At 43.0% G+C, this 22,128-nt stretch overlaps 2 protein-coding genes and 5 non-coding genes across 7 annotated transcripts in view; all 7 read left to right on the forward strand.

The window, feature by feature from the left end:
• Positions 1-13,876, forward strand: part of si:cabz01090165.1 (uncharacterized protein LOC100333421 homolog) — a gene marked incomplete in the record, with an annotated part of 351,393 nt that extends 337,517 nt beyond the window's left edge. The window contains 4 exon segments of the mRNA XM_065960260.1: positions 1-78; positions 176-458; positions 9,294-9,334; positions 12,702-13,876. Coding sequence (XP_065816332.1) covers positions 1-78; positions 176-188 — 91 coding nt within the window.
• A 1,745-nt stretch (positions 13,877-15,621) lies between these two features.
• rps3 (ribosomal protein S3) lies at positions 15,622-21,852 on the forward strand. The gene is made up of 7 exons (XM_020656673.3): positions 15,622-15,740; positions 17,029-17,159; positions 17,518-17,611; positions 18,446-18,540; positions 19,685-19,872; positions 21,014-21,217; positions 21,776-21,852. Exons 1-6 carry the CDS (start codon positions 15,711-15,713, stop codon positions 21,211-21,213), a joined length of 738 nt encoding a protein of 245 aa, XP_020512329.1. The 5' UTR covers positions 15,622-15,710; the 3' UTR covers positions 21,214-21,217; positions 21,776-21,852.
• LOC114921602 (small nucleolar RNA SNORD15) lies at positions 17,251-17,401 on the forward strand. Its single transcript, XR_003809908.1, has one exon. It is a non-coding gene; the product is annotated as a small nucleolar RNA SNORD15 (small nucleolar RNA).
• On the forward strand, positions 18,083-18,233 carry LOC114921601 (small nucleolar RNA SNORD15). Its single transcript, XR_003809907.2, has one exon. It is a non-coding gene; the product is annotated as a small nucleolar RNA SNORD15 (small nucleolar RNA).
• LOC114921599 (small nucleolar RNA SNORD15) lies at positions 19,004-19,152 on the forward strand. Its single transcript, XR_003809905.2, has one exon. It is a non-coding gene; the product is annotated as a small nucleolar RNA SNORD15 (small nucleolar RNA).
• LOC114921600 (small nucleolar RNA SNORD15) lies at positions 20,034-20,184 on the forward strand. Its single transcript, XR_003809906.2, has one exon. It is a non-coding gene; the product is annotated as a small nucleolar RNA SNORD15 (small nucleolar RNA).
• On the forward strand, positions 21,491-21,637 carry LOC114921598 (small nucleolar RNA SNORD15). Its single transcript, XR_003809904.2, has one exon. It is a non-coding gene; the product is annotated as a small nucleolar RNA SNORD15 (small nucleolar RNA).
• Positions 21,853-22,128: the final 276 nt, after the last annotated feature.

The raw sequence follows: 22,128 nt of genomic DNA on the forward strand, positions 1-22,128 counted from the left end.
CCAGACCAACGGAGGAGGAGGGAGGAGGCGGAGCCACGGTCCTCGCTCTGCCTCCGTCCTCCTCCTCAGCAGGACAGGGTAACTGCAGGAAAAACATGAACAACAAACATCATGTGACTCGTTTAGTTTTTTGATCTTGATTCCACTAATCCGACTCCATGTTATCGTCTCGTAGGTGGAGGTGCTAATAAAAACTCTCAAGCCGTCGTCGTCAGCAGACGGGATGGGAGGAGCTTCTCTCCGAGGAACGACTGTAGTGGACTTAAACCCCACCCGCGACGATGACGCCATCTCCCAATAACACACAAGAAAACTGTCCAATCAAAACCCACAACCCACCGATCTTTAAGACCCAAACCAATACTCCCACCTCCCTCCCCCCCTTTTTTTATTTTTGATTTGTTGCTGGTGCCTGGAGCAAAACTCCACTTCACGACGAGGAGCGGCTGCTGTCATTGGTGAGTAGCTGCTGTCCGTCAAAATGAAGAACAGAGGTGAAGGAAATCACTGATCCACATCAGAATCCCAATTATTGATTTATAAGATCATTTTAAAATACTTTCTTACGTCCTAAAAGCTTTTAGTGATTCTAGAGTCTGTTGGGGCCCTTTCACTCCTCCTCTTCCTTTTCATCCTCCTCCTCCTCCTCCTCCTCTTTCTCCTGCTTCCTTTTCATTCTCCTCCTCCTCCTCCTCCTCCTCCTCCTCTTCCTCCTCCTCTTTCTCCTCCTCCTCCTCCTCCTCTTCCTCCTCCTGCTCCTCATCCTCCTCCTCCTCCTCCTCCTCCTCCCTCTTCCTCCTCCTGCTCCTCCTCCTCCTCCTCCTCTTCCTCCTCTCCTTCCTCCTCCTCCTCTTCCTCTCTCTTCCTCCTCCTCCTCCTCCTCCTCTTCCTCTTCCTGCTCCTCCTCTTCCTCCTCCTCCTCTTCCTCCTCCTGCTCCTCCTCCTCCTCCTCCTCCTCATCCTCATCCTCCTCCTCCTCTTCCTCCTCTCCTTCCTCCTCCTCCTCTTCCTCCTCTTCCTCCTCCTCCTCTCCTCTTCCTCTTCCTGCTCCTCCTCTTCCTCCTCCTCCTCTTCCTCCTCCTCCTCCTCTTCCTCCTCCTCCTCTTCCTCCTCCTCCTGCTCCTCCTCCTCTTCCTCATCCTGCTCCTCCTCCTCTTCCTCCTCCTCCTCTCCTTCCTGCTCCCCCTCCTCCTCTTCCTCCTCCTGCTCCTCCTCCTCTTCCTCCTCCTCCTCTCCTTCCTGCTCCTCCTCCTCTTCCTCCTCCTCCTCTCCTTCCTGCTCCTCCTCCTCCTCTTCCTCCTCCTCCTCTTCCTCCTCCTCCTCTTCCTCCTCCTCCTCCTCCTCTTCCTCCTCCTCTTCCTCCTCTTCCTCTTCCTGCTCCTCCTCTTCCTCCTCCTCCTCTTCCTCCTCCTCCTCCTCTTCCTCCTCCTCCTCTTCCTCCTCTTCCTCCTCCTCCTCCTCCTCCTCTTCCTCTTCCTGCTCCTCCTCTTCCTCCTCCTCCTCTTCCTCCTCCTCCTCCTCTTCCTCCTCCTCCTCTTCCTCCTCTTCCTCCTCCTCCTCTTCCTCCTCCTCCTGCTCCTCCTTCCTCTTCCTCATCCTGCTCCTCTCCTCTTCCTCCTCCTCCTCTCCTTCCTGCTCCCCCTCCTCCTCTTCCTCCTCCTGCTCCTCCTCCTCTTCCTCCTCCTCCTCTCCTTCCTGCTCCTCCTCCTCTTCCTCCTCCTCCTCTCCTTCCTCTTCCTCCTCCTCTCCTTCCTGCTCCTCCTCCTCCTCTTCCTCCTCCTCCTCTTCCTCCTCCTCCTCCTCCTCTTCCTCCTCCTCTTCCTCCTCTTCTTCTTCCTCTTCAAAACTTTAAACAGTTTTAAAGAAACTTTCACTTCCTGCTTCAATCAAACAGATTGTCTTTGTTTTCTAATGAATGCACCGAGAAGGTTAATTCAGCTAAATCTGATCAAATGAGATCCTGTTCTTGAAGTCTGCCAAATTGGGATGCATAGGTAGCATATGTTTAAAGTTTTAACTTGCTGCTTTTCTGGCTCCTCCAAAGTACTTTTGGGGGCCTCTGAGGTCCAACACCTGCAGGGTAAGGTGAAGGGGTTTGCACTGCTGGTGCAGACCTCTGTCACCTCTCAGACAGAAGTGTAATTCACTCGTAGTTTTACCGTCTGAACATAATGAAAGAGTCAGCTGGACAGGAAGGAAAAGAGAGCGACAGAGTGAGTGAGAGATTCATTTGAAGTTTGTGTGAAATTAAAATATGTAACAGACAGGTGAGAGAGAGAGAGAGTGACAGAAGAGAGGGCGAGTTACTTTGTTAAACCATGCGGGACAAAGTTCATTCATCCTGCGTGACTGAGCACCGACGGAACACTCTCCCATTAAAAACACAATTTAATGAACAGTCACTCACCTGCACACACACACATCGTGCTCACACACCCGGTACACACACAACGTGCTCACACACCGGTACACGCAGCGCTGCTACCTCAGGCTGAAAGGAAAGGGCACTCACCATTAAATCACACTGTTCAAAGAGCCTTTAGAGCACACACACACACACACACACACACACACACACACACAACACACACACACACTCACACACACAACATGCCGCACACACTGATTCACTGACTAACACACCCCTCTCTCGTTGTAAATGGTTATTATTTATGGTATGTTGTTGTAAACTTAACATCGAGTAGTTTAAATTGACGTTTCCCCTTGTTCATGTCAGGCCTTGAGAGCGATGTCTTGACAATCATAAAAGTAGATCGTGGATGATCATAGACGATGACAGACGATGACAGATGAAAGCAAACAATGATCAACGATGATAGAAGATGATAGAAGATGACAGAAGATGATAGAAGATGATAGAAGATGATAGAAGATGATAGAAGATGATTGACGATGATCAATGATGACAAACATGATGATTACCGATTACTGAGAGACGATGATCGATGTTGAGCGACTATTATGGACGATGACAGATGATTACGGAGTACGGACCGTGATAGATGATGATAGTTGATCTGTGATCGACTGCGGGTTATTCCCCCTGCCTAGTAACGACTGATCAGAGTATTGTATGTCAAACTGTCCAATAAACTTTCAGAAATGTGAACAGTTTGAATAATTCTCACTGATGGCCATAAGATAAATATATATGTCAGTGTTCCCTCGTTTGTTTCTATGCTGAGGAACATTCTCCATAATAATGATGTAAAACTTTTACATGAGGATTTAAACGTTGTATGTCAGGTTCATAAACAGCAGAATAAGATTTTAAACAGGCCAATAAGACGATGTGTACCTGCAGCATGTTTACATCTGTAGTTACTGTATGAAAGAAAGTCGCCCTGCATTGATTTTAACATGAAACCAAACACACAGGTGTTAGCAGCTCAACCTGTCAGTGTGTGAGTGTGTCAGTGTGTGAGTGTGTGTGCAACATGTTGTGTGAGTGTGTCAGTGTGTGAGTGTGTGTGTGCAACATGTTGTGTGAGTGTGTCAGTGTGTGAGTGTGTGTGCAACATGTTGTGTGAGTGTGTCAGTGTGTGAGTGTGTGTGCAGCGTGTTGTATGTTGTAAAACTAAACTAACAAAATCAAACTACAACAAAACATGATGCCGTGAGAAGCTGTGGTGACGGTGTGACGCTGAGAGAGAGAATGAGAGGATGACTGCCCAATCTTTAAGAGTCTCCACCCGGGACACAAACACACAGACACACACACCACACACACACACACACACACACACACACACACACACACACACACACAGAAGGGAAAAAACACTACAGCAGGCAGGAGGGCCATCATGATCACCAATTATCTTCAATCATTATCTATCATTATCGTCTTATTTCAATGTCTGACTAACTACACAACATGTAGCTAGTATGCTAAGCTGACCTTTAAGTGTGGTGATAAAGCCTCTGTTCCTCTGGTCTCTAATGATAAAATAAATATCACTCATCCCTCATCTTATCAGCTGACAGGAAGTTCTTTAGTATTTCTTCTAGAAATGTTCAACTTTCTTCTGAATTCAAAATGCTGCTTTGCTTGTTAATTATTTAGAATGAAAGTGTATCACAATATTACCTTTTGGTTTCTCTGCACACTTTGGGAGAATAGATCACTTTCATCACATTATGTTACATTTTCCTCCGCTTACAAACGAGCCTCATCTCCCTCCCTCCCTTCAGTCATTTTCTTTGATTTTTAATGAGTTTGTTTTTGTTTTCATGTCTTCCTTCTCTTCTTTTTCATTTCTGACTTCAAGGTCATTTTGTTTTGTCTTTCATCCGGCACCATAACTTTTCTCTTTATCTCGTAATATTCCTGCCAACAATTTTTTCAGTCCCAAATTGAGACGTACACCCCGATCCTCCCGAGGTATCTGTAAAAGCTCGGGGGGGGATTTTCTCGTCTTCACACAATTTACGAGGTGTTTCTTTTCTTCTTATCTCCGTGTGAATTGAAATATATTGCTGCTTTATCGTCTGTTGGATGGAGAGTCAGCGGGATGCTTTAAGGGAGAGCAGCACATTTCCCCATGACACTGAAAGATAAGGACGGCTCGTCTGGACCTCTTTTTGGTTCACGTCCTTTGTGCCACGAGCCAAACAAACTTTTGAAGGAATTTTCTTCTTTTTTTTTATTTTAAAACATCACCTTTCCTTCAGTGATCTCTTTTTTTTAACATTTACAGGCTGTTTATTTTAACTGCCTGTGTGTCTTCTTAAAAATCATATAGTTGGTTTTCTCTTCTGTCTTATTTCAGTTGCTCCATCTTCATTTTTTATCTTCACCTGCATGTTGACTCCTTCTCTTCTCACTCCCTTTCCTCCTTCTCTTCTCACTCCCTCCATTTTGCTTTTTCTTCTCCCAGTTCTCCATCCTCTCTCCCACTGTTCCTCCTCATTATTTAATCCTTTTTGTATCTCCACCTTCACACTGTCCCTCCTCGCCCTGCTGTAATAACACACCTCCCATCTGAGCACACACACTTCGTCATGCATGCAATCACACACATGCACAAGCACTCCATTCCCGTCCCATGGAAGCAATCTCAGCCTCTTTAAGCATTTGTTGTGGGTTTAATATCCACCGCACACTCCCGGGATGAAACACACAAACACACACTCTCACAACATACTCACATGAAGAGGCAATCTGAACACGCCCGCTCTCTCTCTCGTCCATATGAACTGAGCTGGTCATTGTGACTCATCGCTCCTTCACATGCCATCAGTAACCTCTCCCACTGGATACACACACACACACACACACACACACACACACACATGAACTCAGAGATACACACTGGACTCACTCAACAGTCAGTAGATTAGCCGCCATTTACAGAACAATTGTGCTGATGAGCATCAAACCCGTGACCCTTCATGTAGCACCACAGGCGGGTCAAGCTGCCGCTTCTCCTCTGAATCATTTTAACATCTGCTCCATGGAAAAGCATCTCTGTGATCCCGACCTTTTCTGCTCGTCCAGTGTGTTTTCTGCCAACAACTCTACGTATTACATCTTCAAGTTTACGATCCTGACACATTATGGGGTCCAGTGATGTCATAGGAACAAGAAAGAACTGGTAGGCGGGGCCTGGGAGTAGGCTACATAACATGCTAAGGCTAAAATACAGAAAAAACATATTGAGATAAACAAAGGGTCTTGATGACTTAAAGGGTTAAAAGGTATGTTTTGTGTAACTCCAGTAGACTTTTCAGCCAATAGCTGCAAATTAGACTGGTTAAACTGCCCTTACATTGCTTTCTATTGGTCGAGTTGAGGATCTACTTCTGTCTCAACTGGAGAGTTAGTTTGTATTATTTTGTGACCCCTGTATGTTGAAATTGAAATGTCTGACGCTTAGGGTAACAATCTGAGCTTGTCAGGGACAAAAACAGGAACTCATAGTGGATGTTTGATCGGGCACATTTTGTCCCCAAGGATTACACTGCAGCCTTTAAATCAGTCCACCAGTGCAACTCCAAAACGTTGTGTTCTAAGTGTCATTTAGACCTCAAAATATGGAGCAAACAGCCAACGTTTAAATACCAGAATTACCTTTCAATCTAACACCAGTTAAATCAAACGTTCAGCTTTACTTACTGTAGGAAGATTTACATAAATACAGCAGTAAAATCCCTTAAAGGTACAGTTTGTAAATTCCACCACCAGGGGGCTCTCAATCAAACCAATAACTAAAAAAGATGACGTCGAGGCTGGCGGGGAATCATGGGAGTGATTCTCTCTGCAACTCCCCTCCCCTTCCTGAGGTAATCGCTGGGAGGAGAAAGCCGGGTGTGTGTGTGTGTATTCTCCCTTTTGTGTGTGTATAGTATAAAATGTAAATGTGTCATCTTCAATTCATACAGATATTTCATAGTTCCTCTTCTAAAGGCCTACATGCTCTGAACTCTATTTCCCATGGTGCCCTGCTTCATTGCTTACTGTTGCTCTAGTACACACTATTACTTAAATATTTAAAGGTACAACATAAAGAGATTTACACTAAAATATCTAAATTGATAAAAAATGGACTAAACCTTTGTTATATATTTTTGTTGAGTACTTACATCACCTCAAATATTTCCAACAGTTCTCAAAGCCAAAGAAATCTCTAATTTTATAGTTGTATCGGGATGTGTCTTGTCATGTTTATTGTTGCCGTAGAAATACCGGATGTTACGTCAAAGACCGCTGCATAAGGAACATGTAAATTACACTCGGATACATTAGCTCGTCTGTAAACATATTCTCTTCCTCAAGTCGGCTCCGTCTGGTCGTCATGACTATGGTCAACAAGGAGTTCGTTTTCATTGAGGAAGGGAAGGAGAGGGCAGAGAAAGCTCAGCAGACCCGGGCAGATATCATCACTGAGAGCTCTGTGAAGCCACGAGGCATCAGGGCCTCGTTCACCCCCCCCCCCTCTTTTTATTCTCCCAGCGTGGTGCCGAGCAGCAGGACGGCACAGTGACTAAACTGTTAGCGACTGCCACAGAGCGTCCACTGAGGCTGCAGCTGTGGAGTCACAGTGACACCTGGTGGTCACAGAGTGAAGTGCAGTGGGTTTATGGGAGTTTTGATTTTTTACTTGCATGTATCCAGAGAGAGTATAGAGGCACTTTTTTGTTTCTGTCAGGTCACACACACACAGCATTTAAAATAAATATTTATGTTCTAAACTCACATGTCCACACACCCAGCAGTCTTCAGGAAAACTAAAGGTTCATGGAGATCATAAGAAGTGTTCCCTCTTTCAGGTTAAGTCTGTTTGATATCTATCTTTCCTCCAGATGAATCTTGTGATTGCACTGAACGATAAACTCTGGCTCCGCTGTCTCTAGTTTTACACAACGGCCTGTGAATAAAATGTTCAGCGAAACATCGCCACCGGCTTCATAAACCCTTTGACTAAAATAAAACAAAGTCATTTAATCTCCTGAGAGAGAGCCAGTTCGAGTGTGTGAGGAGAGGAAGCAGAGAGAGAGAGTAGAAGAAGCACAGACGGACAGATTGAGAAAAGAGAGAGAGACAGAAGTGAGGATTATGGACTTATATTTAGTTAGTGAGACAGGGAGAAGACAATAAGAAAAAGAAGTACAGATGAGTCACAGAGCCTGGAGAAACGGTTATTGACAAGAAAAAGATGGAGGGATGAAGAGAGATGGAAAGAGAATGAAAACTCAGGGACGGCGAGGAGGTAGAGGAGCGGATGGAAAGAAAAAGATATGGAGGAGATTGGACATGAAGAGGACGAGTAGAAGTCTGCAAACAGAAAGCTGAGGGCTGGATTTGCAGCTTACAGCCCAAAGGACACGGGGAGATTGAAAATCTATCCCGTCAAAGCTCTCATTGATTCATCCTTTATCTTCTGCTTTAAACTTTTGTTTATTAAACGGTTAGACAAAGAGTCATTTGAAGACGTCGCTGTGGATTTTCCATGATTGGGATATGCTTTCTTTGACTTTAAATATGAAATACTTATTCTGCAACAGGTTAGGTGCAACAACATATTAAGGAAATTTCAGCGGCAGCCTGTTGTTCTACAATTCACTTTTATCCAAAGCGACGTCCATCAGAGAGTAAGAACAACACAAGCAAGGATCTAGAAAAAAGGGAACAATGTGAGTAAGAGCAAACGATCAGCTTTGAGTCTGATTGGACACACAGGTGCTGACAGGAAGTGACCAGAGGCAAAGCACAACATGGAGGGCAGTTCTTGAGAGCTCTAATCAGTATAGAAACCATCTTATAAGTCGTCGTTATCAAACAAAAACCATCGTCATTACCATCATCATCATCAATAATATGGAGACCATCATCATTAAGTTAGTAGGTATTCATGAAAGAGCTGGGTCTTTAGCTTTTTCTTAAAGGTGCAGAGGGACTCTGCAGATCACATGGAGTTTGGAAGTTCATTCCACGACCGGGGGGCGACAGAGGAGAAGAGTCTAGTTAGAGACTTAGGACCCTGTTGTGATGGTTGGATCAGACTCCTTTCATTGTCATACATGTGTCGGAACAGCTACGATTCACTTCTGATAACTAGGAGTTGTCAAGAGGAGCAGACCAACATGCCACTAAACGAACCATCAAATTCTGAATATTAATCACACCAGGAAGAAAAAGGTTCAAACCGTCTTCCTGAGAGATGCTTCAAATTGCATTCAACAAAGTCCACAGCATGCAGTTTGTGTGCAGCTGTAGCTCTTTCTGGCAACTAGCAGACCGTGTTGTATTTTACAAGTTATTTAAAAGTCTTTGTAACATAACAATGAGTCACGTCTTTTTACTTGCTTTTTGTAATGTTAACAGACAGAGTAAGGTATTTTACCTGCTTTTTGTAAAGTGTCTTGAGATAACACTTGTTATGAGTTGACGCTATACAAATAAATTGAAACTGAATTTAAATAATCTTAAAATCAACCTTGTTTGTGAAGGGCAGTACTGAAGGGAGGAGAGGAGTTTAAGTCGGCACTCACAGAAGATGGATTGTTGAAAAAACTTGCAGGATTTACTTTTTTTAAAAAGACTAATTTGGGGCTTTGAGCCTTCATTTGATAGGACAGTAGATAGAGTAGGAAATCAGGAGAAAGAGTGGGGAATGACATGAAGGAAAGGAACCAAAGGTCAGAGTTCAAGGAGAACTATAGCATCCATACACGAGGTGCTACCTAACCACTAGGCCATCCGCGCCCTAAAGTTCTGTCTGTCAGCGTTCTAACTCCATCTTCTTGTGTTTTTTTTTTTTTTTTTTTAGATTTTCTTACATTTGGCTTCACGGCGCTGGAGGGAGAAGAGGTGAGACATGACACACACACACACACACACACACACACACACACACACACACACACACACACACACACACACACACACACACACACACACACACACACACACACACACACACACACACACACACACAGGTGAGGAGAGGGTGTCCACTGATTGTTCGAGCACAGCAGCCTGAATTTAATAACTTAAAGGGAGAGAGAGGTGGAAACATGCCTGGCATACTTTAACAGGGGCGATCAGAGAGAGAGAGAGAGAGAGCAGCAGTCAGCAGCCATTAGCAGACGTGGAGTCAGTCTGCCTCTAAGTGCTCTGTAAATATCTGCTGCCTTAGTAAACAACATTACTCCTCTTTATTGGTCCATTATATAAAAGCCTGATCCCCCACAGTATGCAGATTGGTGTCGCTCCATTATGTAAGCTCTCTCTCTCTCTCTCTCTCTCTCTCTCTCTCTCTCTCTCTCTCCCCCTCTCTCTCTCTCTGACACTTATGTAAGCCATGTCCTCCACTCCTCCTCTTGTCTTCTCCCTCTCTTCACGTCTCCATCACTTCCTCGTTCTCTCTTCACTTTTTTTTAACACCTTATGACTCCTTTTTGCTCGTCCTGCTTTTTCTTCCCTTCTCTCTCTCTCTCTCCTCATCTTTCTTCTTCTTCTACTTCTCTCCTCCTCCTCTCTCAATGCACCATTCAACTTACTCCTCTCTCTCTCTTCTCCTCCTCCTCTCCTGTCTTCTCTGTAATTTCTTTCCCTTCTGCTCCATTTACTCCTTTCTTTTTCCTCCTCTTCAGTCCTCTTTTCTTCTCCCTCTCCCCCACCTCTACTTACCTCCTGCTCCACTCTTCCTCTCCTCTCTCGCTCCATGCATCTCCTCTCGTTACTCTCCTCCTTCCTCTCTTGTTTTGTCTTCTTTTCCTTCCTCTCCTCCTCTCTCTATTATTTCTCCTGTTTCCTTCTTTTTTCTCCACTCTCCCTCTCCTCTCCTCACATCGTTTCCCCTTCTTCCACTCTTTCTTCTTTACTTTTGTCCTCCCTTCTCATGCAACATTTAACCCCCCTGTTTGGATCCCTTCTGTCTCCTTTGTTCCTATTTTTGCCTCCTGGTTTTGGTTTCTTCAATTTTTCACTTTACCCTCTCATCTTCTTGTTTCTTCGACCTCACATTTTCTCCTCCATCTTTTTCCTCATCTCCGCCTGCTCTTTTCACCTTTAGTCTCTTCTCCAGTTTCCCACCTTGTTTTGTCTCCTTCATCCCCCCTCTCAGTCTCTTCTCTTCCTCTCTGTGATCATTGTTGTCAGCTGTTTTCCAGGAGTCTGGAAGCTCTTTGTTACATTTAATGATGTACCAGCAAAGCTCAGCTACATAACCACCACCACTAGATGGCACTAAATCCTACATACTGGTCTGTAAAACATGTTAAAGGTCCAATCAGTGAGCTGTGTAGTGAGTGAGATGATAAAGGTATCTTACTATCTGATCATTAAGGAAACATGTTATGTTGAAGTGCTGGCTTCTCTGACAACAATGCAGCAGCCAGTATGTCCTCCTTCTAACTTTAGATTCTGCTCCTGAATGCTCTGGATTTGTTTGGACCAGAGAAGGTAGGCGCTTTTAAGACACACCCCACACGACCGTTGTGGACGCCCCTCGGTTTGTCAGATATGAGAGCAGTTATCAGGTCAACAGGTGTTGCAGTGATGGAAGCGGTCAAGAGAAGTGGTTCAGATAGAAGTGATTGTACCCGACCTAAAAAGCCTCTGCATGTTTCTAATAAGCTCCACGAGCAGAAACGTGCTCAAACTAGGATCAATATTGGAGATGCTTTTGAAAAATGGAGAGAGGTTAGAACACAGAAAGGTTTACAGACCCATGCAGAGCTGGATAAACACTGAAGCTTCAGAGTCCACCACATGGTGACCTGAGTGAGCATCCACTCTAGAGAAGAGGGGGGGGGGGTAGACAGCTCTCTATAATGTTTAGAATTTGAACTGTAGTACTCATTTTATGTTAAATGTTGTTTTTATATGGATCGAATTTCTTTAAAACTGGATTCATTTATATTAAAAGGTATTTAATTTCTCTGAAAGCACATTCAGTTTTCAATTTCACACAATTGTAGTAAAAGGATGAAACTATCTGCCAAGTCTCCTGTGAGTGTTGACAATGAGATTTTATTCATAACAACTTACAACATGTCCCTGATTTTGAATAATTATCCTCCTCAACATAAATCTCAGTCATTTATATTGAATACACTTGTACAGCCGTCGGCTGATATAATAAAAGTTAAACAGCATCAATTTATTTAAATTACCTCCCCGTGCTCCGCAGTGCAGCGTTAGCATCTGTTTTAAGTCCAGACAAAGAGAAGTGTATTGTTTGCCCTCGCTCTGTTTTTTCAAGTACAAGTCTAAAGTTTTCAAGCCTAAAGTCTGCAGGAGTCGTTCAATCTGTGTCGGCATCCTCAGAGCACGCAGCCGGAGAGGAAATCAGCCCTGACAAATGTAAAGTGAGGAGGTTAAAAAAAAAAGCTGCATAAGAAGATACCCAATGAACCCAAATACTGTGAGAAATAACTCGACAAGAGGCCAACTGATGGAAAACAAGCGTGAATAAAACTCCAAACTTCATTTAATACTTTTAATGTTTTAATCTAATGAACGTCTCTGCTCCGCTAAACTTATTTATATTTCACACTTTATTAATCCCTGAGGGAAATTCTGTTTTACACTCTGTTGTTTTAGAGACATACTTCTCACACACCCAAATAACACACACATGCACAAACAGGAGCAGGACATGCATTAATGGAGTGAGGGAATGCGGCAGAGCTGCTGGGGTGCCTTGCTCAAGGGCACCTCAGCAATACTCAGGAAGTGACCCTTGACCTGGCACCTCTCCAGCTCCTAGTCCAACTTCCATATTTTGGTCCACACCGGGACCCAACCCAAGTCCCTACAGACTGAGCTTCTGCCGCCCCCCAAGGGTTAAATATAAAATCCATCCATCCATTATCAGTACCGGGGCTGGAGCTAGTTCCAAACATGCAAACTTCACAGGGATTCAAACCAGGAACCTCCTCGCTGTGACAACAGCACTAAAAACTGCACCACTGTGCAGCCATAAACATAAAATGCTATACTTAAAGTAAACATGATAATTAAACAAGAAGCTTTAGAAAAAAAATACAAAATGAAATCATGGAAATAAAAATTAAGAAAACGCTGACAATATGTTTTTCAGTTTAATAGTACTAAAACTTTTCATTTTGATACTGGAGTATATTGTGTTAAATGTCCATATTTATAGGTCTGCAGATGCTGGAATCTCTTTTTAATCAGACTGTGTATCTCCCTCTCTTGTCTCCTTTAGGTGCACCCACGGGATGCTCGGTCACATCCTGCTCGTTGGCCTTGCTGATCAGGTGTAGACCCCCAGAGACAAACTCTGCGCACTGATACCACCTCGTAGAACCAGACAGGATGCGATCGGGTTTGTATCCAGGCGAGGATAAACAGCCCGTCATTCATCCTTCATACGTCTCCAACATCGCTGGGATCGGATATGTTGGACACGCTCCGAGCTCTGAACCCTGCTCATGTCTGGTGCTTAGAAAACCTTGGATCAGACAAATCAGAGTGAACACAGTTTTGGAAAATCTCTATTTGTTTTCTGAAGGAAGCATCGGGATGATCTGATGAGGCTTTAAAGGGTGTCGAATGGATTACGTCTCTGCGTTTTGACAATTTGAATCCACGCGGATGCTAAAATGCAGCTCTGGGAATACATTGAATGGATTACTTTGGATTTTTGGCAAACCAATTTTGTGACATCTTTTTCAGGATGTTATGGTTTGTCTATGATCAGTGGCACCGCTCCTCTCTCTTTCCCCAGCATACAGTCACATGCCAAAGGATTACTGCAGTATTATGACAGCATTATTTCAATAACGGGGGGAGAAATATACCGACTTTTCAAAAAAAAAAGCACACCTCTCTTATGTCTCCCATGTTGGGCCTTGGAGTGAAAACACGAGCACATTGTCAACCTTTTGTCTCAAAGCATCAATATTAACAAACAAACAAACTTTTCTGGCACTTTGTTTTCATCTCTTCCCCTCCTCACTCTCTCTCTCTTTCTCTCTCTCTCTCGCTCTCATTTTCATGAACAACTGAATAGTATACTCTCAAGTATAACCAGACTTCTGGCTCCGAATGACTTAGAAAATGTTGAAATAATCAGTGTGTTTGCGTCCATGGTGGATTGGTTCTCTGTGTGTCGGAGTATTGAAAAAAAAAACAACCTTGAGTGTTCCGAGAACAGAGCCTTGAGGAACACCATCGAGGCTAAACTAAAGCACAGACGCCCGCCCGACTGTACATTCGATGGTGTTTTTTTGGAAAGCAGCTGCACCCGTATGAAACAATGGTGAACTTTACCATAAGTGTTCCTATTACTACAAGCTGGCATTCGAGAACGTTAAGTGTTTATCACGATATTAAAAGATGGCCAGCAGAACTTGCGCTGTCCCTACCCCGTTCCTTCCCTCCCTCCCTCCCTCCCTCCCTTCCTCCCTCCCTTCTCCCTTTGCCGTTTGACAGTGTCTGTGTTTGTATGTGACATACACCTTACAGTCTTCGATGGTTTGATACCCATGATTTACTTTGAGTATAACGGAACAAGTGACCACAATAAGGAGAAAACACGACAACATGCGAAACGGGGATTTTATGCTTTCATAGATACAATTATGTGGATTTATAATGAAATAAAAAGGTATTTTTCTTGGACAACGTGTTTGTGTTGTTATTAATCAGAACTCTTTTTATTCTTCGTTTTGTTTGTTGGAAAATGTTGCCTGTGAAGTCTGCTTTTGTGTACTTGGGAGACAATAACTGTATTTATATCACACTTACACAAAACATGTTACCTGTGCCCCAATTGAAGGACAATCGCCCAATGATGAATCCCCTCATCCAAACCCATGCTCACCTTTTGTTACCTGTCGAGTTCTAGGAACTGTCATAATTCCAGATATAGGGAGGGGCCTGGCAGTTTAATACTTTAAAAAATTAAAATCAATTTCAAAAGTCACAGGTCGCCAGAGAAGGGAATCAAGGACATGTTAGAGTTCATTTGTAATTCTTTACAATTTAGAATTTATTAGGGCTGTAAATTTGTTTAATTTAGTAATGCTGCCATTTCCAACAAAATCTGTTTTTCAACCTATATCAACAGAAGTATGACTCATTATTCAAACCCCATGAACCAACAAATCCTCTTTACATTTCCTAGTTGTGCATCCTTGATTCCTTTCCTCGCCTCCTCTCCATGCATTTTGTTTCCTCCCACCTGAGATGTGAGCGTCCCTGTGCATGAACATCACAGTCCTCATTGAAACCTTTATGTTTGTGTAAATGCTTTGTATAGTCCGACAGTGTGTCAAGCTGTTAGGCTATAGGTGACAGAAACTCTTCCTTAAAGGTTACATCCGTGCATCCTCACCCATGGTCTTTTCCAAGGAGACAAGCAGGACGACAAAGGTAATAACCTTAAAAAAATACAATTACCAGTGTTTCTGTGTGTTGAGGTGTCCCAACACACAGAAACACTCTCAGTTTTACATTAAAAAATGGACACTTTTGTGACGGTACAAATAAAATACCGACATACAACTAGTATTGTTGTTATGAAAGAACTTATCAGAAGTTGCTTTGGGTTACAGAGCTTTCCTGTGTTAATGTAGTTCCTTTTTTTGACCACTAGAGGGCAGGAAGTACCCGTATCAGAAATACTTTATACTTTATTAATCACCAGGGGAAATTCGGTCTTTACAGTTGCTCTTACACACAATAGAGCAGTTGAAATATAATGATATTAATGGAAATATGAATTAAATAATGAATGTAAATAAGAGATAAAGCAATAAGTACAGGAAAGAGTGTGAAGACATACTGCTATGCACCAAGATTATGATTTAAATTAGCTCTGCAAAAATATCAGCTCCGTTAATTATCATCGAGCCAGATATAATATTTCAGGGAATTAAACTCTTTTTTTTAGATGATAAGATGTTATAAAGTACATTTTTCGACTTTCTGAAGTACTTGATCATAATATTGATTAAACCCCCTACATTATTATTTTATTTTTAATTTAATTTAATTATTTATATTTGATGTTAATTTGATTTATTTTAAGTTATTATATATTTAAGTATTGTTTTTAAATTGGGAGACTTGGTTTATCGATCAAATCCAGCATTTGACTACAAGTCCCAGCAACGGCCCTGCTTTGGACATCGCCGGAAGTTAACTCTGTTGGTATAAATTCATTTCCGCATCCGTTCAGGGTCCTTTCCTGTCTACGGCCTATTGGAAGATGGCGGTGCAAATCTCCAAGAAGAGGAAGGTTAGCGCTGTTTTATCCGTGTTTTTCTCCTCTGGCGGCGGCTTTATGTGAAAATATCGTCATGAATGTTGAGAGAATATAGTTTTAGGTCCACGATGGTGTTAGTTGAGCTTGTCCGACCCCGTTACGGAGAGGATTAGACCCGATGCTGCCGGCGCCGCGTCCTCCTCATTTGGCGAGCTAACATGGGGGGGCATGAGACCCGCAGACATGAGCCCGCTGCTCGGTTAAAAACTCTCCGTGCAGTTCCGTTAAAAGCTGTTTTACCTGTTTTATCAGACTCGGTTCACCTGTCTCTTTTTATATTTGTGTAAATTAATATTATTAACGTTAATGTAGCTTCACGGCTAACGGACAGGCGGCTAGCTGCAGGTGTGAAGATAAATGTGTTTTAACTCTGAACAGTGTGCAGCTTTATTTATTAATAGTCTGTGGAACAGATTCTCATCTCATTTGAACAACTTTCTATGTCCTTATATCATCTTTAACACTTAAGATGATAAAAGTCGTATTTCAGTAAATAGATAAATAACTCTTGAGAGGTGAAGGAGAATAATCTAATGAATGAAACCTGCAGCAAACAGTAAACGACTCTCAGGAATTCAGTGTTCTTGAGACTATTCTGGTGATTAAATCTAATAATATGTTAAGAAATCTCTCATGTTCAGCCATATTTGTCGATTAAATCCCTTTTATTCTAGAGTAATAGTTTTATAAAATAAGTCTTAAAGATGAACTAACTTAAATTAATGTTCTGTAGTAATTGTAAAATATGTTTCTGTCCACTTTAACAGTCTAAATAAACACTGACGGGTCTCAACATTTTAGTTGGGACTTTCAGACAAGTTGAAATACTTAAATCAAATTCACATTCTGGATATGGATTTATTTTAGTGCGTTTGGCAGCTGTTCAGATATTAAGTTTAGATTTGACTCCTGGTGATAATGACGATCATAGTCAGTGGCCCTTTTCAAAGTTCAATTCCACAACGGCTCCTTATTGAATCTTAGCCTACATCACATGTTAATATGTTCATACTGATCCCGCTAAGCGTGTTATTGGTGTCCCAGTGCGTTGCAGAAGGATGAGAGCGTGATGAAGTGGGAGCTCCACAGCTTTGGCATCTTGAACTGTCAGTCTGATCGGGGCCATCGAGTCTCGCATGAATTCTGTAAAGCACTTTGTGCAGTGCCACAAGAGAATACATTGTTCTGTTTTGGTCTCTAAAAGCCTCAAATTGAAGTGTGTGATATAAGAAGATAATCTGACCCTGTGCTCCCTCCGCAGTTCGTCTCAGACGGTATCTTCAAGGCCGAGCTGAACGAGTTCCTGACTCGCGAGCTTGCTGAGGATGGTTACTCCGGTGTGGAGGTGCGTGTGACTCCAACCAGGACTGAGATCATCATCCTGGCCACAAGGTGAGAACTTAATTTAGGATAAAACCCGGGGGGGCGGTCCTGTGTTGGTACTGTAACAGGTGATAGGAGCGCACACTTAGAGAATCTTTCCTTTCTGTGATGATACGATGACGAGACAGAACAGGACTCAATCTGTTTCTGAGGGTTGCTGGTTCAGGTCCACGTTCTGTGGTCCTGCTCCAGCTCCTCAGATCAGGGAGTCCTCTTCATGTGAAGACACAAGAGGCATTTGTCTGAGAAGGGTCGAACAATCAGGAGCTGATATTTTAAAAACTAATGCATGTTTGAACTTTGACGATTGCAAACTTTCACACCCAGTGATATTTTCTAACTTTGTGAATCTTTAACCATCTTTCAGAACCCAAAATGTTCTGGGAGAGAAGGGCCGTCGGATCAGAGAGCTGACCGCTGTGGTCCAGAAGAGGTTTGGCTTCCCTGAGGGCAGTGTTGAGGTAAGAGAAGATTCACCATTAACTGAAGTGTTTGGGTCGTTACAGTTATCATGAAATGCATTAGCAATGAGTTTTGATACCAAACAAGACTATTTAGAGATTTGTTTGTCACATTCTTGATACTTTTTGCTCCCTTATGTACAAAAATGGTGTAAGGTTAATGTTGACAAACTTGGTTAACACTAAATTTATGTAAACATGGTAGGCAAATGTGTTTTTTAACAGATTGTTGCATGCTTGCGAAAGAAAGTTACAAGAAGAACATGGTCATGCCTGTCTGAGCTGCACAGATGTCACTTTCCTTAAAAAAATAAATTAAACAAACCTTTAAACTGAATTTGAAGTCTTATAAAATGCTTTAAAGTATCTACTCTGTACCTCACTTATTTTGGTTTATAAAATAAATAAATAAAATAAATCCTGGTAATAACAGAGTTGGATTAAAGGCTTCAGATTCTAAGAGCGTCCTCCCTTCAGTGATGATACGATGACGAGACAGAACAGGACTCAATCTGTTTCTGAGGGTTGCTGGTTCAGGTCCACGTTCTGTGGTCCTGCTCCAGCTCCTCGGATCAGGGAGTCCTCTTCATGTGAAGACAAAAGAGGCATTTGTCTGAGAAGGGTCGAACAATCAGGAGTGTGTTACGTTCTCTAAAGGAGAGCCAAGGAGAGAAACGTCTTACTTTCAGTAGCAAGGTTTTTGTTGTTAATGTAAAGTCGAGCAAGTGTAGACAGTTCTCCAATTCTTCGACCTGTTTTTAAAAGATGGTTGACTGTGAGGAGTAAGTCGCCTGTGCAGGATGTTTGACTGAGCTCTCTCTCTCTCTCTTTTAGCTGTATGCTGAAAAAGTTGCCACCCGTGGTCTGTGCGCCATCGCTCAGGCAGAGTCTCTGCGCTACAAGCTGCTGGGAGGTCTGGCTGTGCGTAGGTATGTACCGCTGTTACCGTGCAGATGTTGATCTTGAAGAAGACTTCCACCACTGCAGTTTTTCATGTATGCATATCCAGGAAGTTCTAGAAAATTTCAGGTGGACGACCCCTGACATCCATCTCATTTGCTTGTTCACACATGCTCCTCACAGCGGGAGACCTGTCCTGTCAGATAGAAGGGAGGGGGTCTCAGGAGGAAACAGACTGGGGAAATAAGCGACACAGCAGTGGCAGACGAAGTAACAGATTCTGCTCTATGATGTTACTACGATGATCACAATTTAATCCAAAAAGTAGAGCAGAACATCATGATGTTTCATGACATGCACAGATTGCATCGGTCGCGCTCATGCAGTCTTTGGTTTTGCGCTGGTTTGAGGATATAGATGTCACCACCCGTCCTGCTTTGTTTTTAGAGAATTATACTGAATATATTTACAGAAATTTGAGTCCCTGAGTCCCTTCAGTGATGATACGATGACGAGTCGGAGCTGGACTCACTCTGGTTCTGCTGGTTTCTGGTTCAGAGTCACGTTCTGTGGCTCTGCTCCGGTACCTCAGAGCGGGGAGTCTTTTCGAGTGAAGACATCGAGGCATTTGTCTGAGAAGGGTTCAAGCGTCACATGAACTTATTTTAAGTGAGTGTCAAAAAAAACAAGCAGCTTACAAATGATTGATTTTTGGGGATGGCGCCTCAAATAACCAAACCAGTGTCATTATCCTGCATTTCACTGGTTTCTTCTTGAATACGTGTTCTTGTACGTTCACCATATGAAGGCAAAAACTGTCATCCTGACTCCTTTGGTCGCACTTCTTCAACAGGAAAAGTCTCCCTCTGTGGAGTGCATGTGTGAACAAGCAAATGAGGAAGATGTTGGTGGCAGCCTGAAATATTTTCTAGAAATATTCAGTATAGCATGTGTTAAAGGCTTCAGTGATGAATGTCAAACTGCCAGCTGATCATACAACATTTAACCAAATGAAAAATACAATCTTACTGGACAAAAGTGAAGTTTGTTACATGCAGGTTTACCTGTGGTAGGTGATCAAGAGAATAGGAAATGGTTCCACAGTGCAGGAAAGCACAGCCTGATTTACTAACATCCTGTCCCCCCCCCCCCCCCCCTCTCTCTCTCTCTCAGGGCTTGCTATGGTGTTCTGAGGTTCATCATGGAGAGCGGCGCCAAGGGTTGCGAGGTTGTTGTGTCCGGCAAGCTGAGGGGTCAGAGGGCCAAGTCCATGAAGTTTGTGGACGGCCTGATGATCCACAGCGGTGACCCCGTCAACTACTACGTCGACACAGCTGTCCGCCACGTCCTGCTGCGACAGGGTTAGTAACAGAGACACTCAAGACGCAACAGATGTCACTTTCTTTCAACAACAATTGAACCTCAGTCTTCTAAAATGTTTTTTAACTATTTGGTTTATGAAATATACATCCTGGTAATTATAAAGTTGGTTGAAAAGCTTCAGATTGTAAGAGCGTCCTCCCTTCAGTGATGATACGATGACGAGACAGAACAGGACTCAATCTGTTTCTGAGGGTTGCTGGTTCAGGTCCACGTTCTGTGGTCCTGCTCCAGCTCCTCGGATCAGGGAGTCCTCTTCATGTGAAGACAAAAGAGGCATTTGTCTGAGAAGGGTCGAACAATCAGGAGTGTGTTGGTTGCAGGATATAAAGTGTTATGTCCTCGATGAACAAAGTAGTTATCATCCTCAACATAAAAATGGTATGCAGCGTCTGATGGCACCATGCCGACGTGTCGTTTTTTTGAGGTTTAAGCATACGGGAGGCACAGATCACCAGGGCAGTGTGTGGGACTTTTCAAAAGGAAATTATTAATGATATAAGAAGTACTGGAGGGCTGTCATTCTTTTATTCAAGATTTAAAAAATTCATTTGAACCTTGGGGAGAAAGATCACATTCAAAGTGTGATGAGCTGTCTGAGATAGTTTGGTGTTTGATCCAGCAGAGGGCGCTCTCAGCGTATCAGCGACCATTGCATGATCGTCTTGGCCTTACTAAAGGCAAACTGTATGAGGGAGAGTCGTTTCTGTGCAGCCAACAGGCTTAAGAGATCGATACAACCCCGCTAATGTTTGTGTACCAGGAACATGTGTTCGTTCTGAACAAATGTTCTGGTCTGCAGGTAATCTAGTAAATAAAGAGAGCTGCACTTGATTTTGAATGTGTTTGTTACCATGTCATATTCTAAATTAGTTTGAAGTTGATTTATTTAAGTGTGAGCACATATTTCAAGAGCTCTGGATGTACCTTGAACATTTCTCTCAACATTCATAGTGTGATTAAATTTGAGTCGTATAGATTTTAACAATGTCATGCACAGATTTCTAAAAACTGTAAATGTGTCATTAGAAGTCCTTTAAGTCCCTGCTGCTTGGATCCCCTGATGAAGCAGAGTGATGCATTGTGGGTCAGTAGATTGATGAGTATTTATCCATCCTCCAGGTGTGCTCGGCATCAAGGTGAAGATCATGCTGCCCTGGGACCCCAGCGGTAAGATCGGCCCCAAGAAGCCCCTGCCCGACCACGTCAGCATCGTGGAGCCCAAGGAGGAGCAGCTGCCCACCACACCCATTTCTGAGCAGAAGGGGGCCAAGCCAGAGGCGCCCGTCATGCCCCAGGGAACACCCGTGCCCACCGCATAAAAGGGTGAGAGACCGCAGGGGCCAATCATCACCCTCCACCATTTCTATACTATTCTAGAGTTGTTATTCTGGAGATATGACAGTGGATAGATTTAGAAACCACATGCAGGAAAGGAGTTTTAGGTCGGGATTTGAACCCAGGCCGCCCGCTTCTATGTCGACTTTATTGTGAATGATGATGCCGGTGTTGATGTTTTAGGGAATTGAAAATGAGTAAACTGTCAAATTAGATCAAATGAAACAGACGAGAGGGGTTATATAGACCCAGTTTTTGTCCCTTCAGTGATGATACGATGACGAGTCGGAGCTGGACTCTCTGGTTCTGCTGGTTTCTGGTTCAGAGTCACGTTCTGTGGTTCTGCTCCGGTACCGCAGAGCGGGGAGTCTTTTCGAGTGAAGACATCGAGGCATTTGTCTGAGAAGGTTTCAAGCAGCATTCTTCTAAAAGAAGGCCTTTCAATGATCACATGACGCTGTTCCAGTCAGAAGACAAGACTGGATTAAAGAGTGTGAAGCTGTTTTGTGTTTGCAGAAATTAACGTCTTTTATTTTGTCTTTGCAGGTTTTTCGATCGTCGGCCTGATGGAAGCGAGACCCTGATGATTTTTGTGTACAAAACAATAAAATCTGGAAAATACACTTTGAAAATGCTGTTGTCAGTTTGTCATAGAGGTTCAACTCAAATGTTTTAATACCTTTTTTTATTTTTATTTTTTATGTCCAAGTGACAAAGAAATAGACACTCCTGGAGCACCATAAAGCTTAGATGTATTATCCAGACCAGGTCTTAAAAATATGCAAATATCTTCGATTTCCATCGTGTTTTTGGTATGATAAGGACAAGGTGACCTACTTGAAGTTTAAAGAGAAATAAAATAATTTAAGCATCGTGTAGCAGAAGAAAATATCTACAGT

Source organism: Labrus bergylta, chromosome 11 (genome assembly GCF_963930695.1).
Source record: "Labrus bergylta chromosome 11, fLabBer1.1, whole genome shotgun sequence".
NCBI classification, from domain to species: domain Eukaryota; kingdom Metazoa; phylum Chordata; class Actinopteri; order Labriformes; family Labridae; genus Labrus; species Labrus bergylta.

Excerpts from the sequence above, each read along its gene's own strand:
- rps3 (XM_020656673.3), top strand. The coding sequence starts at position 15,711 with ATGGCGGTGCAAATCTCCAAGAAGAGGAAG. Across the intron at positions 15,741-17,028 it reads AAATCTCCAAGAAGAGGAAG|TTCGTCTCAGACGGTATCTT; the intron begins GTTAGCGCTGTT and ends CTCCCTCCGCAG. Across the intron at positions 19,873-21,013 it reads CCACGTCCTGCTGCGACAGG|GTGTGCTCGGCATCAAGGTG; the intron begins GTTAGTAACAGA and ends TCCATCCTCCAG.